We start from the raw sequence: 17,226 nt of genomic DNA, 5'->3' as shown, positions 1-17,226 counted from the left end.
AAGCGAGCGCGAAAATTTTTGAGTTTTGGGACACTTCGACTTCTGCATTATTAGGCGCCCGGGTTATTCGCATACCCAGGCACCATAGGTTAAGATGGCCCTGTGAAAAATGTCCGGGTTTTCCCCGGACACTTCTTGAAACCCCGCCCGGACGGCCTCCAAACGAGGACAAATCCGGGGAAACCCGGACGGATGGCAGCCCTACTTCAGGGACACACGATAAAAGTTTTCGTTTTCTTCAAATAGAACCCTAAATCTGTCATAGATTAAAAATTTAAATATTGTAGAGATACAATGCTTACGGTAGAATTATTAAAGCTTTTAGAAAAATGTTGATATAAATTAATTGCAATAAATATTTGTCATCATCATTTGTTTTAATGCAAAATCTGAAAATAATAAATATTTTATAATCTGTGAAAAATCAGGGATGCCAGTACTTCTTGCGGTTAACCCAAAATACGGGGAAGTATAATTTGTATAAGCAGTTTTCAAAAGAATATATTGCCCTTTATCAAGTGTATTTCCAAGTTATTTCTCGTTTCTTTCGTTGTTTTTACTTTAATCAAATATTTTTTTTTCTAATTACCAAAATTAAAATGCAAATTCTAAAACAAATACTTTCAAATAGGCAAAGGAATGGATGCATTTCATGGCTATTTATTCACTATCGGCTGACAACACTCAAACTGTTTGCTGTCAAAGCTGAAATGATACTCTTTACTCATTGCGTATGAAGAAAACCAATAAAAACTTGTAATTCATCAATTTGGTGTTATTTCATGACGAGCGTATCAAACACATAGAATTCTATTATGACCTTTTTTATTAATGAGATATAAAATACAGCAAGATTATTGAGTTCATACATAAGGTAAGCATGATTCTTAATTTGTTACCAGGAAACGTTCAGCTGATTGTTGTTTACAAAATGTTTTTATATTTGGCTATTAAAGGTGGTGTGTTCTCTTTTAGCTATGTATTCGTTCGAGGGAGACTTCAGGCGCAAGCCCCAGCAGAACTTGGCTGGCGCCAGCGCTCAGCGCAAGACAGACCGAGATACTTTGATACAGCAGTCACAACAACAAAGACAGAAAAGAGAGGTTAACTTATGCTTCAGTACTTGTGACTTTCACTTTAATTGTACTTGAACAATATACTGCAGAATGTGAACAATATAAGAAAACAAACTCAAAATTTAGCTCTGTAACATTTTCTAAACAAGACATCCAAAGTCAGTGACTCCTGAAACATCTATACATACATATATCATTACATACAGTACATTGTATACTGCTTTTGTATATAAAAACTCTCATTTAGTAAACTGCAGACTTCTTTACAAGGAACACTTATAAAATTCATATAAAATTGTACAAATCATTGTAGTATCATAAGCATGACTCTGCAATTTTCATTTTGTTTAGTTTCACCATAAATTGTAATATTTCTAATTCAAAGTATACAACAGTGTTATACTTAAACACAGAAACTTTTCCTCACATTGTTTCTGATTCTTGGAACAAATATAGCAGTAATTTTTATGTTATAATTTATTTTTACAGGAACACAGAAAACGCTTGAACAGTACAGTTAAAATCCAAGCTTATGTAAGGAGTTATTTAACCAGAAAGCATTGTAAACAGACTGAGAGGGACCAGTTTGATAGCATATTCCCGAGAGTCAACCCAGATGACCAGCAGATGCTGTGTGCTCTTGTTGCTAAGATACTGTTCTTTTATGATGATCAACAGGATTATTCTAGACTGGTATGATTATTTTTTAAAATGTTAAAATAAACCAAAAGTATCATAGGTCTTACCATAATAAGGCTGTATAAAAAAAAAGAATCTATAATTGATCAAATATTTTCTTTTAAAATTTTTTTAATGCTTCTATTGGATAAACATATTTCAAGCAAAGATTGCTGTAAGCAAGTGTGTCCATACTGTTTTTAATCATATTATAATCATGATCTAGGCCTTTCTCAGCTAAGCTGAGCAGTTTAAAAATTGTTGAATAATAATTATAAAATCTGTGAATAAGCTGTACTAAAGTTATGTAATAAACCTCCCAACATATACTTTACATGAAGGTACACTATATATAAAAAGTGCCAGCATCTTCCAGTTACATTTGCAAATGTTTGAGTGAGTAAATAATGTTGTAGGCTGTTATCAGTTGAGAGTCAAACAATATTATCATTTGCTTTATCTACCAAAAAATATTATACAACAACAGACAATGACCAGAAGTATTACTTTGTAAAGGCTATAAAAAATTTAAATTATAATACTTGGTTGTTTAATTCACATATTTTCCTGTAATTTTCTGAAGTTGGTATAGAAGAGAATACTTTGTAGCACTTCGGTTCAGCATTCTAAACTTATTAAAAATTTTAATTCCAGGTTGCAATATCACAACTGCTTCTGAAACAATGGAAGAAAGTGTATCAAATATTTGGTGCCTGTGTTCAAATACGAAGAGTGTTAGCCTTACATCTCCGTTTGTTACGAGATAATAGTGAGGTAAGCACATCCAAAATCCCAATTGTTTAGATTTGAATATGACACTTAAATGTATTACTTAAAAGCGCTTTCAAACTAGCGGAACGACTGCTCGGGTTTTCCGAGCGACAAATTCAACAATTGAACACTACCGGTTCGAGTTTTGACGCCGGCATTAGACCATGTACGTGGGACAGGTTTTTACGCCGCGCAGAGGCAATTTTAGCGTAAGCCATCCATACGAACTGAGCATTTCCGTATGGAATATCCGCGGGTGTGAAATTGCTCTATCATAAAAAAACCGGCCAAGTGCGAGTCGGACTCGTGCACGAAGGGTTCCGTAAATTACAGTTAAATCAACCTATCTCAAAAACTATAAGAGATACTTTGATCAAACCAAAAATCGTTGAAAGAGTTAATTAGCATGCATCACCTCTATTTTTTTTAGAATTTTATACCCCGTAGTTATAAAAATAGAGGGGGGGGGACATACTTTTTACGACTTTGAGAGCTGATATCTCAAAAACCGTTCACTTTAAGAAAAATGTTTTTTAGAAAACTTTATATCATTTTAAAAGACCTTTCCATTGATACCCCACACGGGTATGTACATCGAAAAAAAAAATTTCATCCCTCAGTTACATGTATGGGGGGCCCCACCCCCAATTCTTTTTTTTACTATTTAGTGTCATATTTTTGTAGCGGTTCATACAACACATATTCCCATCAAATTTCATCACTGTAGTACTTATAGTTTCCGAGTAAATCGGCTGTGACAGACGGACAGACGGACAGACGGACATGACGAAACTATAAGGGTTCCGTTTTTGCCATTTTGGCTACGGAACCCTAAAAAAAATCAAATCAGATACGAAGCTTTCATTTTATTTACAGGTACCATTGGCAGTACCTCTCCGAATGTTCGAAGTGTTCACGTCTACGAACACTGCTGAGGCTTCCATCAACTGTGACGAAGCCCTCAGTATTGTGGGCAGCACATTCTTATATCTTGTTAAAAGAGGTAAACGTTAAATCAATAATTATACTTATGATCTAAAAGAACAATACTATTCTAACATGTTATTTCTCATTGTGTTCCGGCCTTCTTTCGCCTTTACAAACACTTAGGCCTAAGGCAAATAGATTTTCTAGTGACTTAAAAAAAATGGTGCTTCTCTTTGACTGCTCTGGGCTTTAAGCTATCTAAAATGAGATCCGCAGCTTCTCATATGAATTTGTTATTACGCATTTTTGCCTTGTTTGGGTGATCTTAGCAAACAGAAAATTCCTCACTCACCTAGCTCGGTTACCTTCATCAAGGAAACTTTACTTTTATTCATATTTTGCAGGTTATTTCCAAGATCTGTGTAAACTAATGTGTGACAAGACGCCACCGCTATATGGGCCTTCGCCCAACCCGCCGACACCTCTCAGTGGAGCTCTCTTAGATCTCATACAACGACCACTCACTCTCATATCGCGCATCAATATACCACATTATGAGTAAGTTTCATTATTCTTTTGTAATTTTTTTTTATAGCATTCAGATCAGAGAATATGATTATTTCCTCTAAGAGCATTTTCAGACTGTTATTTGATATGCAGTTGCACGTATAAGCTCGTCCCGTAACTACGGTCGCGTATTGCTTCGAGCAAAGACGGTATAAAACCCGTGTATGGATGTACAAAATATAGCGCTCATATTTATAAGCCTGTATCATGCATCATGACAAAAGGACCGTAGATGCGCGGACTTATACGATAGTCGGTAGTTTGTAATCACCCTCAATCAGTTAGGATGTGAAACCTAAAGAAACAAAAACATTGCTTTTTATACATTTCTAATTACATTAAATACAGCCTTCTTTTTGACGGACTTCCTTAAAAGAGCATCGTATTTTTTTCCAGTGACAGCATAATGACAGCGTTCGCATCAGCCTTCCTCTGCAACCCATACCCGGAGCCGGTAGAGATGTATATAATCCCGGCGCTGGCGCACGATCCCAGCAAGAAGTTCCCCTTCCTCTCGCTAGTGCAGGCGCTGCGGGATGATGCCAAGTTTACCAGTAGAGTGCTTAGTAATGATTCCTGGTTACTGCATTCTGTGCTGGCGTTGGAACCTCCGGATTTCGGTGAGTTTTCTGATTACGTACATTAGAAATAAAACTTTTTTTTATGTTTAAATATCAGCAATATAAGCTCTTTAATAAACTCAAGTAATGCCGCCCAAAATCGAGTTTTGTCTCGCGGAATTTATTAGGTAGGCCAAACCGCGCGGCAAAATCGATTTGTATCAAAATGCTATCAAACGTAATTCTTTTTTTTTGTTACAGTAAACGTTGTACGCAACATGGACAACTCAAGACTGCCGAACAATCCTATTGTTTTAGACTACTTTAAAATTATTGCTAAGTTAACTGTAAATGTTTGTAATAAGCAAATTACCTATGAGTATGAAGACTCCTTGTATAGCCAGGAGACTGTGGCTGATAAAGATGACGATAGTGACAGTGAGAACGAACCCAATCCTACGTCTGTTAGAGAACAAATGTTGCTGACGAGATGTATAGAGCTTCTGAATGAACCGGAACGTTGTGTGATGACCACGTGCTCGCAGATCACGGAGGCTGACTTGAGTGAGGATTTTCTGGATTGTGTGTCGGAAATATGCCATAATTTGTTGCTGAGTCATAGGATGGCGTTGCATAAGTATAGGTTAGTGTAAAATTTTTTAGTTTTTTCTCTAAAATAAACCTTTTTTGAGGATGGGCAGTTATTAAATGACTATTCGAATAGGAGTATCAAAACCCATTTAAATGTTCCTTCCATTCCAAAGCCTTTGTAAAAACATTTTATCATCATTAAACATTTTGTCAGTCTTAGCTATATTTTTAATTTTGACATATTTATTAACTACAGATTTCAATAGTTGTTGTTTTAGTTACTAGATTTTTTCCTTAGCCACATATATTAAGTAAGCAAATCAACATACCTATAGGTTATTGAAAGCCCCCGTATGTGTCCACAGATTACTATACACGTTAGCGTTCAAGCCGATGTTCCTCCGCGGCCTATGGCTGTGGGTGTCCTCAATGTCTCACTTGTCGTCGTTCGGCGGGCCGGCCACGCCGCTGCTGTCGGCTCTGTCGCGCGGGCTGGGCGCCGACGCGCATGCGCTCAACGTGCACCGCCTACTGGCCCCGCTAGCTGTGTTCTGTGCCTTGTTCTCACTGTTGATTGGAACGCTTCACGATACGGAGTTCTGTAGAGACCCTGATGATGAGAAGAAGCTTAGTTGTGAGTATTTTTGTGTTATATTTTTACTATATTGTCAAAATTGAAAACCAAGTATTTTTTGGTATTTTTTATACAGATTTTAAACTCTAGTACCAAAAAGCCAAAAAGTGTAAAGTGTGTGCTTAGTTTAAAAAATAAATTGTCAATTAGGTACCTACAACTATGTTGAAATATGTAGGTTCTTCTTTTGAGGTGAAATTATACGCAGACAGTTTATTTTAGGGTTCCTACATATAACCGGCATCATCTCGCTTTTAATGAAAAACGAACTTGTAAAAGTATTGTTTTCAACCTATTTGCAAAATATTATTTATCGTTTTTTTTTTTTTTAATCAAACCAACTGTTCAAATCTTCACGTTACCATGCACTGACTAACATTGTCTTTCCACAGTAGGCTTGCCACAACCGATAACTCCCGCCGGTCGAGTCCACGCGTTCGAGTTCGGTGAACTAGGCTCACTATGCCGTACTCTGCGTACGGTATGCCTAGGCCTGGTCGAGCTGGCCTACCCGGAGTCCAGGCCGGCGGTCGCGGGCCACTATAGAGACGCGGTACATGCTGATCATATACAGATATCTGGGAATAATCAGACGCCGGCGTGGTCGCATTTGTTTAAGGTAGGTGATGCTTATAGTAAAAGTTGTTTTTAATTGCTCTCATTTGATATTTTTTTGTTTGAGATCATAGCTTGAAAATGAACCTGTCTTATACTATAATTCGTTCCTTTCGTTCATTTACTCTTTATCAATCAAATGATTCAGCATTCATTGTTATCGTTTGTCTAAGATGAAACGACACGTCCTATTACTGCATTTGGTGTTAAGCTTGTACTTATATAATATGTTTATATAAGTGTATATCTATTTTAGATAAATCAAAATTGTGTTTTTTCTCCTGTATCGTCCAACATATTATAAATCGACAATTAAGGTTTTTACATCCAGTATATTAGTAGATCACACTGTATCACTTCAATCTAGACACACGGCAGTGTGTCCGCCAAGTTCGAGCAAAAAAAGCGACACACCGGCCGTGGGTTATATTACACGAACCATTTCGGGCCGAATTCGACCCCCCTATAACTCAAAATCTATTTTATTTACGCATACCAAATTTCTAGTATCTGTTGAGACCCCCTCACTTATCTAAAATACAAAATTTCATTAATATACCTATTGTAGGTCTTGAGATATTGACGTCAGAAAATCGCTATTTTTACTATACACTCACTGACTGACTGACTCACTCATCAAAAACCTAGACCACTTCCAATGGTCGTATTGACTTGAAATTTGGCATGGAGGTAGGTCTTTATGTCAAGGTAAAGGGAAAAATCTGAAAATGGCCAAGTGTGAGTCGGTTTCAAAAAAATGAAGGTGTTTTATACCCGGTGTAAATTTATACCCCTAAGGAACTAAAACGAAATAAATTTATCTATATTTATATAATATATCTTCGAATGGTCGTGCCGATCTGAAATTCGTTACAAAGGTTTGTATTAAGTCAAAGTAAAGTAAAAATCTGATCTGAAAACGACCAAATGTGCGTCAGTTTCGAAAATAACGAATGTGTAACTTTGATCCACGAACATAATATATGATAACATGTCATGTCAGTCAGTTGGTAAATCTAGTCCATTTAGTTAATCTAGTTCATTTCTTTGTAAGAAGCATAAATCAGAAAGATAGTATAAATGAGACATTTCCTTAACTAACTTAATCATAAGAAAAAAATAAAATAATCAACCTTACAAAAATAAATGAAATCCCACCCAAAACAATAATGTGAAAGACTGCCAAGTTCGATAATATGGGAATGCTTCGCCTATAAAAGAAGTGAGATCTGAATAAGTACCAAGTTCCATAGTTACATACCTCAGTTAAAAATAGTTACTTTTTAATGATGTTACTTGGCAAGTTTTAATAGAAAATTAAATACTTGATTCATTGCGTTTAGTAGGTTTATAACAAGGTGTGTGAAAACTTGCCAAGTAGCATCATTAAAAAGTAACTATTTTGAACTGAGGTATGTAACTATGGAACTTGGTACTTATTCAGATCTCACTTCTTTTATAGGCGAAGCATTCCCATATTATCGAACTTGGCAGTCTTTCACATTATTGTTTTGGGTGGGATTAAGTTTACTTCTTCTATTTTCTTTATTATTTACTTTAAATCTAGTCTTTATAAGAATACTATTATATTTGTAATGAGCAGGCTAACAATTCCCTCACAACTTGACGTTTTGTAACCGCCTTCTCTCTCGCTCTCCCTTGAGTGTGCTGTCCTGTTATACGCAGTGTCATACTTTTAGGCGACGTACACATGAATAATAAAGTTAATACTAGGCTGTATACACAACATACAGTAAACAAAGCTTACACTTATATTTTTTAAATATTAAACAATTAATACTGCAGTGGGGGAATCATTTCAGCTTACACAAGCTATAGGTCGGCTTTACACTTGTAAGTTTGGCTTACCTAATTAACTTATTATTTACTCATGTAAACCCCTTCATAAGTCGCTTATAGTAATCTCTTAGAACTTTTTACAACTTTTCAGAGTTACTTACATATTCTTTACAGAAGCAACGTAAATGTTAAGGTTGGGCAACGTAAATGTGTATTCACTGACGTATACCCGGTCAGTGAATATATGATTGACCACCTTGATGGCCACTCAGATCCCAATTTTAGGGTGCGTCTACACGGTGCAAGTAGCTTGCGCCTGTTGAGGCACATGCGCGGGTTACATGCATTTTAAATACGTACGGATCGAGCGACTCGCGCATGAACCAAAACAAGATCCCGCGTGCTCGGTTGCGGGCGCGCGGGTCACTTGCGCATGTTAACTTGCTCCAGCTATATGCACCGAGTAGACGCAACCGTAACCCCTTGAACGGAGAGCGGATCCACGCGAGATACAAAAAAAGAATATTTATGTTCTCTAATTAGCGGCATGCCAGCGGTTAATGTAATAAATTGTTGTCCAGGTATGCACATCGCTCCTCCGCGCGCTATACGCTCGCGACGGGCGGCTGCAGTTCGTGGGCGCGGGCGCGTGGCCGGCGGCGGGCGCCGTGCCCGAGGGCGGCGCCGCCGTGCTGCTGGTGGCGGGCGAGCGGGCCCGCCACAACACGCGACACCTGCGCCGACCGCCCAACCTTACTGCCGCGCTGGCGCTCTCACATGGTGGGTACATGTATGCACATCGCTCCTCCGCGCTGCTGGTGGCGGGCGAGCGGCCCGCCACAACACGCGACACCTGCGCCGACCGCCCAACCTTACTGCCGCGCTGGCGCTCACATGGTGGGTACATGTATGCACATCGCTCCTCCGCGCTGCTGGTGGCGGGCGAGCGGGCCCGCCACAACACGCGACACCTGCGCCGACCGCCCAACCTTACTGCCGCGCTGGCGCTCTCACATGGTGGGTACATGTATGCACATCGCTCCTCCGCGCTGCTGGTGGCGGGCGAGCGGCCCGCCACAACACGCGACACCTGCGCCGACCGCCCAACCTTACTGCCGCGCTGGCGCTCTCACATGGTGGGTACATGTATGCACATCGCTCCTCCGCGCTGCTGGTGGCGGGCGAGCGGGCCCGCCACAACACGCGACACCTGCGCCGACCGCCCAACCTTACTGCCGCGCTGGCGCTCACATGGTGGGTACATGTATGCACATCGCTCCTCCGCGCTGCTGGTGGCGGGCGAGCGGGCCCGCCACAACACGCGACACCTGCGCCGACCGCCCAACCTTACTGCCGCGCTGGCGCTCTCACATGGTGGGTACATGTATGCACATCGCTCCTCCGCGCTGCTGGTGGCGGGCGAGCGGGCCCGCCACAACACGCGACACCTGCGCCGACCGCCCAACCTTACTGCCGCGCTGGCGCTCTCACATGGTGGGTACATGTATGCACATCGCTCCTCCGCGCTGCTGGTGGCGGGCGAGCGGGCCCGCCACAACACGCGACACCTGCGCCGACCGCCCAACCTTACTGCCGCGCTGGCGCTCACATGGTGGGTACATGTATGCACATCGCTCCTCCGCGCTGCTGGTGGCGGGCGAGCGGGCCCGCCACAACACGCGACACCTGCGCCGACCGCCCAACCTTACTGCCGCGCTGGCGCTCTCACATGGTGGGTACATGTATGCACATCGCTCCTCCGCGCTGCTGGTGGCGGGCGAGCGGCCCGCCACAACACGCGACACCTGCGCCGACCGCCCAACCTTACTGCCGCGCTGGCGCTCACATGGTGGGTACATGTATGCACATCGCTCCTCCGCGCTGCTGGTGGCGGGCGAGCGGGCCCGCCACAACACGCGACACCTGCGCCGACCGCCCAACCTACTGCCGCGCTGGCGCTCACATGGTGGGTACATGTATGCACATCGCTCCTCCGCGCTGCTGGTGGCGGGCGAGCGGGCCCGCCACAACACGCGACACCTGCGCCGACCGCCCAACCTTACTGCCGCGCTGGCGCTCTCACATGGTGGGTACATGTATGCACATCGCTCCTCCGCGCTGCTGGTGGCGGGCGAGCGGGCCCGCCACAACACGCGACACCTGCGCCGACCGCCCAACCTTACTGCCGCGCTGGCGCTCTCACATGGTGGGTACATGTATGCACATCGCTCCTCCGCGCTGCTGGTGGCGGGCGAGCGGGCCCGCCACAACACGCGACACCTGCGCCGACCGCCCAACCTTACTGCCGCGCTGGCGCTCTCACATGGTGGGTACATGTATGCACATCGCTCCTCCGCGCTGCTGGTGGCGGGCGAGCGGGCCCGCCACAACACGCGACGGGCGGCTGCAGTTTTAAGTTTTTTTCCGTTTTCCAAAGAACGGGAAAAATCTTGGTTGACCAGGAAATCATGAAAATATAAAAACATGAACATGAAATGAAACAATGAGTACATAAATAATACACAACTAAGTATTAAAGAAAACTTGACTGTCACTTTTATAATATATGTTTTTTTCCTAGATGAGGGACCACCACTAACAATCAAGGAACTTAGAACAGTCACTATACTTAGAGAAATTCCATTCGTCGTGCCTTTTTCAACGCGTGTACTTATATTCCAAGGACTTTTAGCCAGGTATGATTGTATTCAATTTTCGAAAATAACATATTAAAACCCTATCTAGAGGAATACCTTTTTACTTTGTGTTTATTTCAGAGAAAAACATGACCATTGGTACGAAATGTCAAACTTCAACGAGGGGCCTTCAATAAACATTAGTGTTCGACGGACGCATTTATATGAGGATGCATTTGACAAACTTAGTCCAGATAACGGTAAGAAAAATCACATACCACATCTAATTTTATCTAATCAGGATATCTAATGTAAGACTCAGGGTACCCAAACGTCCGGAATTTTTTGGTCGAATTCGTAGCAATATTCCAGTTCATCAAATCCGAGTTTTTGATCCGAGAACCATTATTATTTGAACTGTACTTTCATATGAAAATGTACTTTATCAGGCAATATTTAAAGTATAATTGAAAGTACTTACTTCTTCGTCTTCTGATCTGACAATATGTTTTCCTTACAGAACCTGATTTAAAACTGAAACTTAGAGTACAACTAATAAATCAAGCGGGCGCAGAGGAAGCGGGTGTCGACGGCGGAGGACTATTCAGAGAGTTTCTTTCTGAACTACTTAAGTAAGATATTTGTCTATATAAGACTTATTTCTTTAAATTTATTAGGTTAAAAAAGCTAAATTGCATTTTTCGCTTTCAGATCAGCGTTTGACCCAAACAGAGGCTTATTCCGGCTGACCATAGACAACATGTTGTACCCGAATCCCGCCGTACATTTGTTGTACGACGACTTCCCCATGCATTACTACTTTGTAGGCAGGATGTTGGGCAAGGTAACGTATCTATATTGTCTATCTATTATGTTTTTAGTATAGATAGGGGCGGATTCGCCCTCAAAAAAGGTTGTGGTCACAATCATTCGATGGTTGAAAATTCACATAGGTGAATGCTGCTGCGCTGCATAGGTGTAGTACATAATAGAGTAAAAAAGGAAGTTCATAAGGGCAGTACATAAAGGTACATGAGTACATACGGGCGGATATTAGGATGTACATAATTGAGTACACAGGGGTAGTCCACAAGGATATATGATGGAATACATAGGGGTATTACCTAGGGGAGTACTAAAGAAATACATTAGAGAATAGATATGGATTATTACAAATACACTATTATGTAAGGCTCTAGCAGCTGCATTACGTACTTCAGCTTCTTTAATTAACAAGTTTGTCCCCAGGCGATGTACGAGAACCTGCTAGTAGAGCTTCCCCTAGCAGAGTTCTTCCTGGGCAAGCTGTGCGGCTGCGGCGAGGCGGACGTGCACGCGCTGGCGTCGCTGGACCCCGCGCTGCACCGCGGCTTGCTGCTGCTGCGCGCGCATGCTCGCCGCGACGTGCCCGAGCTGGGGCTGGACTTCACTGTGTTGACGGATGAGCTGGGGGAGCAGAGGGTAGGCTCATGTTCTTATTAATAACTTCTTTCTTTGGCCTATATAGTCCTGGGCAAAGGCTCAGTCTTCCATTTTTCTCTACCTAAAGCATGCTGCGGCCAGTCTGCGAAGAAGGTGTCCCCCCACCACCGTTTCCGTGCTGGTCTCTCTAGTCTAGGCCGTATCTGGAATATGGAATACGTTAAGAATCCTCTCGGTTTTGATTTTGGCTCACTTACATACAACAAAAAATATTTAAACTATGTATATTTAATCCACTTCTTCTTCAATCACTTCACAAAAAAAAGCTATTTTATGCTGAAAAGTCTTAAAAGCTCTATTGAAATGTCAAATATGTAGTACAGTTCTAATGAGTGGGGCTTATGGAGAAGAATGCCTCTTCCGATAAAGAACAGTCTACATTACTTTAAACAAAAATATTTATGTTATACATTACATATTTTCTAGTTGCAAATCATTCCTAAATAAAGTGTATGTTTGGCAAATAAACATACAATTCCATACGATTTTTGTATTGCAGATAGAAGAATTAAAACCTGGTGGTGCAAACATTCCCGTGACAGCTGAAAATAGGATAGAATATATTCATCTAGTCGCCGATTATAAGTTAAATAAGTAAGTTAACTTCCATTCCCTTCAATACAGATTATATTAAGTGTTTCTAATACTGTTTTTCCTCCCTTCATATTTAACCAACTTCCAAACAAGATGAAGTCCTTAATACGAGTGTTTGTATTTTTTTATTACTTTCTTGTCTGCTTTTTTAAATTATTTCTTTCTTTTCTGTAGACAAATAAGATCCCAGTGCAACGCGTTCAAGCGCGGCCTAGTATCCGTGGTATCCGCGGAGTGGCTGCGCATGTTCTCGTGCAGAGAGCTGCAGCTGCTCATCTCTGGCGCCGAAGTGCCCATAGACATCGAGGATCTCAAGAGATATACGCAGTATGCAGGTTAGTATCTACAAATAATATTTCTACTAATATTATAAGGACGAAAACTACGGTCCGTTAAATTTTGGGAACTTACACTATGGCTGGGTGACATAGACTATATTTTTGTTTTGAGGTTGGTGTAGTGTGTAACTTGTTGTCAACCAATTTTTTATTTTCTTTCCTTATATGCTCGGTTAAAAAAGATGTTACAATATTTGGTTCTGAAGCCCTGAAAAGCTGACATGCATGTTACATTTTCTGAGTAGCTTTCGAAATACATATCTGCTCACTATAAGTAGAACTGGAGACCAATTTACCATATTGCAAAACGCCTAGAAACACCTTCAACGTCCTATACATATTTTCTAACATTATTTAACTATTCCACGACACAGGGGGTTTCTCAGCGCAGCATCCAACAGTACAATGCTTCTGGCGCGTGCTGGCGACGTTCACGGACGATCAGCGCCGGCAGCTGCTCAAGTTCGTCACCAGCTGTTCCAGACCACCACTGCTTGGCTTTAAGGTAATTTAGATAGTTAACCGACTTCAGAAAAACAGAGATTCTCAATTATTTTTTTGTATTTTTTCTTTTTTTTATAGCAGGTAAGGCGTAAGGCTTATGTCCTAGCAATGGCCTGTCAAATGTTGTCGTCTTAAATTATCTTGTGTTAAAATTTTGTGAATTGATCTCTATAAATTATGACCCAACACAAGGCTAGTAAAGGTCGAGTAATGGTCTCGAAAAATACCATTTCTGTTCTTTAATAGCCTACTAAAGTAGTCTCCTTTAGTACGCTTAAAAGTTCGCTGACTGTAACAGTCAAACTGTATAAAAGCACTCTTGCTCATACGCACTGAAAAGGCTGTTTGCCGAACGACAAAGTTATTTTACAAAAGTTATCGTATTTTCTTAGTTCATTTTGAACACCATGAAGTTACTAATGGCCATCGGAGCTACATATAAGTGTAACTTGTTTTTTTTTGTACCCCAGGACCTGCAACCTCCCTTCTGCATCCAATCAGCGGGTGCGTCAGACCGTCTTCCATCATCGTCTACCTGCATGAACCTGCTGAAGCTGCCGGAGTTCCACACGGAGGAGCAGCTCACCGAGAAGTTGTTGTACGCCATACAGGCCGGCGCCGGCTTCGAACTTAGCTAGAGTGAGTACCACATATATTTTCATAGTTATAGAGGTATAGTGTGAGACATTGTGTAAAAATCGAAAATAGTAGAATAGATCAAAAATTATATCATGATAGTGAAAAAAGGGATTTGTTGAGAAATTCTACAAATATTGTAAAACTTACTTTATTTATTTGTCAAAAAAGTCGCGTAATCTTCTTAAGCTTGTAACAGCATAATATAAAAATTGAATACAGATTAATTAAAAGGTAGACTGGTAGAGAACGCCTAAGGCGTTAAATCCGCCATTGTACTATCTGTGCAAGAAGTATTTTAAATAAATAAAATAAATAAATAAATTTTATAATGTTTTGTTCTCTCATTCTTCTATTAACGTGAGTCAAGACTGGTGTATTATTTCCCTACGCAATAATCTGTTATGTTCAGTGAGTATCTCCATATCCTTTTTTGTGAGGACTATGACCCACTTAATTCTTTTAAAATTCTAGTAGAATACTGAGCGTGAAACTAATTTCAGTTTTGTTTCCAGGTACAATCACAAATACCACGTATTTAGATAGTTGTCTACTAAATATTTGGAGGTTTATTGTTAGTTTTATTTTCCCACTGTAGTAGTTCACTAACCACTAACAAATCGCATTTCTTGTGATAATAGAATATCCGAATATATTTGAGAACTATTGCGATGTGGTTGTGTTTCTGTAAATAAACGTTACCGTTAGTTATTTTCTCGTGTTCTCTGTTTAAGAAACATATCTTGTGTATTTCTAATGTACTCATCTTTTATTCACATTAAATTAAATTATTTATTTATAACAATTACTCACTTCTTCTAAATTGGTATTATATTTCTAATTTATGGAGCATAGGGTGTGTTGAGGTTCAATAGATAAAAATGTTAGTGCAATGTTGTTACATGTAAATAATAAAAATTGTGTCGAATTTATACACTAGCTGTTCTAGATTAGGTACCTGGGATTGTGTAAAAGAGTAATAATATTTTTATTTTATTGAATTTTGTAAATGTCCAAATACATGCGATGGAGTGTCGTGCTTCCATCGGTCATTGTGATGTGTGCCCGGTCTTGTACAAACTATTCAGTCGTGTCAAATTTGGGACTTTATATTTTAGTACCTATTGAATAAAGTTATCTGAATCTTGTAGTATCGTTTTTTTAATCGCGGACCTTATTGTCATACAACCCGATTCGTATCTACTGTGTAGACAAACGAAAGTGAGAGGCGGATGGTTATCGTACTAGAATAGACGTACGGTACAGATGTGTCAGTGTCATGCCTAGCACTACGCTCAGATAGTAGTTGATAACGTTCGTCACAGCGAGTGCATGACGCGGCGGCGACCACCGGGCGCGAGCACGTCACCGCGCACTCCCGCACCCCTAACATCAGCGCTACAGCAGACACCTATGGCGCACAATGCCTTGATTGACGCACGCCACTTTATTGATCATCGTAATTTATATTACCGGAACATTGAATGCCACCTTTTTAAACCTGCAAGATTGATGCCCGCTGTATACGAAATATTTATTGAAGTTATCCAATTCGTCATGTTGTACCAATGAATGTTTGTGGGACCGGGACTTGATTCTCGGAGATCGAAAACGCGATACGAATTCAATTAAAGATTGATTGCGGCAATCAGTTTTACGTGACTGCCAACGTCGTATCTTCTGCAGTTGTACTGTTGAAATGATGGGCCATTGATCGAAATACTGTATTGTGTTTATAGTACCAGATCCTATTTTATACAGTCTACTGACTGGCAATTTAGATAGCTAATAAAAAGTATTCCAATTAATTCACAAATGCAGTTGTCATCTTTTTATGGAATAGGACGGACCATATTTTATCGACTGCATCCGGAAAGGTTGTTGACTCACGTAGAAACTTAGACATAAATAAATGCAATAGAAAGTAGTCGCTGCAAAAAAGTAAAGCGTGTGACATGTGGGTCTGATTTTCTTGTAAACTGGAAAAAAGCTTGACGCAAACTGCTTTAATGTCCTCAACCAATCAACAACTTTATAAACGGAACCATCTGCTCCATATTGGAGATTTCTGAGAGATTCTCTCAGAAATCTCCAATATGCAAGAACTTCTCTCAGAGAGAAGTTCTTGCACCCGACGAATAGATACCGTTTTCAATTCCCTTTACTAACTGGACCCAAATAGAAATCTGACAGCCTATACCCGATAGTTGAATTGGTTTATTTTCCTCTTTCCAAACACGTATCTACACAATGTTTAATAAATTACACATCTAATAAGTAACCGTGAACTTGGCGGCGGCCCATCAATAACCAGCATTAATATTGGCTTAGGTGCATTCATCGGGACCAATATGGCGGTACTCGCCGCCATTACCGTTTTGACAGTTGCAATCAATCAGTCCTGATGAATGAGGTTCGCGAGCTCAGAGCTGTGTGCGGTAGCCGAGCACACAAAAACTATAAACTACATTAATGTTTTGATTTCGAAACTGTATTTAGACATGCTATTTGGCCGTATAAGTCCGGAGTATCTCAATCAAGGGCTTATAAGGATAAGCGTTAAGAATCTTGATCGAAAGCGTAGGCCGACGAGAGGGATTATAGAATTGCTGTGTGTTTTTAATTTTGCAGTGGGCGCTGCGAATTTACATAATAAAGTTAATGTTGTACATGGTTAGGAATTTCAAACATTTCGTTGATTCGTTATTTAGTTCTAAATACGAATTCTGCTCAAGTCTCAATATTGCTCAAGTCCTTACAGAACCGTGTTCGTTTACAAGAATCTTGGAATCCTATATCTTGTAGCAGCCCTAATAT

The 17,226-nt window shown here is 40.6% G+C and overlaps 1 protein-coding gene across 1 annotated transcript; it reads left to right on the top strand.

Annotated features, from left to right (window-relative positions):
* Window positions 1-674: 674 nt before the first annotated feature.
* Window positions 675-15,559, top strand: LOC110377766 (ubiquitin-protein ligase E3C). Its single transcript, XM_064043613.1, has 21 exons — window positions 675-874; window positions 976-1,103; window positions 1,566-1,769; window positions 2,409-2,528; window positions 3,402-3,528; window positions 3,857-4,010; window positions 4,416-4,639; window positions 4,841-5,222; window positions 5,536-5,804; window positions 6,197-6,423; window positions 8,801-8,999; window positions 10,801-10,915; window positions 10,997-11,115; window positions 11,376-11,487; window positions 11,567-11,699; window positions 12,104-12,316; window positions 12,837-12,931; window positions 13,106-13,266; window positions 13,644-13,774; window positions 14,244-14,412; window positions 14,925-15,559. The coding sequence occupies exons 2-20, from the start codon at window positions 978-980 to the stop codon at window positions 14,409-14,411; spliced, it is 3,279 nt and encodes a 1,092-aa protein (XP_063899683.1). The 5' UTR covers window positions 675-874; window positions 976-977; the 3' UTR covers window position 14,412; window positions 14,925-15,559.
* Window positions 15,560-17,226: the final 1,667 nt, after the last annotated feature.

The sequence above is a fragment of the Helicoverpa armigera genome, chromosome 3, assembly GCF_030705265.1.
Source record: "Helicoverpa armigera isolate CAAS_96S chromosome 3, ASM3070526v1, whole genome shotgun sequence".
Lineage (NCBI taxonomy): Eukaryota > Metazoa > Arthropoda > Insecta > Lepidoptera > Noctuidae > Helicoverpa > Helicoverpa armigera.
Note: the sequence above shows the minus strand (reverse complement) of the source record. Positions and strands in the feature narration are given on the sequence as shown.

Coding starts and splice junctions, on each gene's coding strand:
- LOC110377766 (XM_064043613.1), top strand. CDS start 978: ATGTATTCGTTCGAGGGAGACTTCAGGCGCAAGCCCCAGCAGAACTTG. Junction 5,223..5,535: donor ATGGCGTTGCATAAGTATAG/GTTAGTGTAAAA, acceptor ATGTGTCCACAG/ATTACTATACACGTTAGCGT. Junction 12,317..12,836: donor ATGAGCTGGGGGAGCAGAGG/GTAGGCTCATGT, acceptor TTTGTATTGCAG/ATAGAAGAATTAAAACCTGG.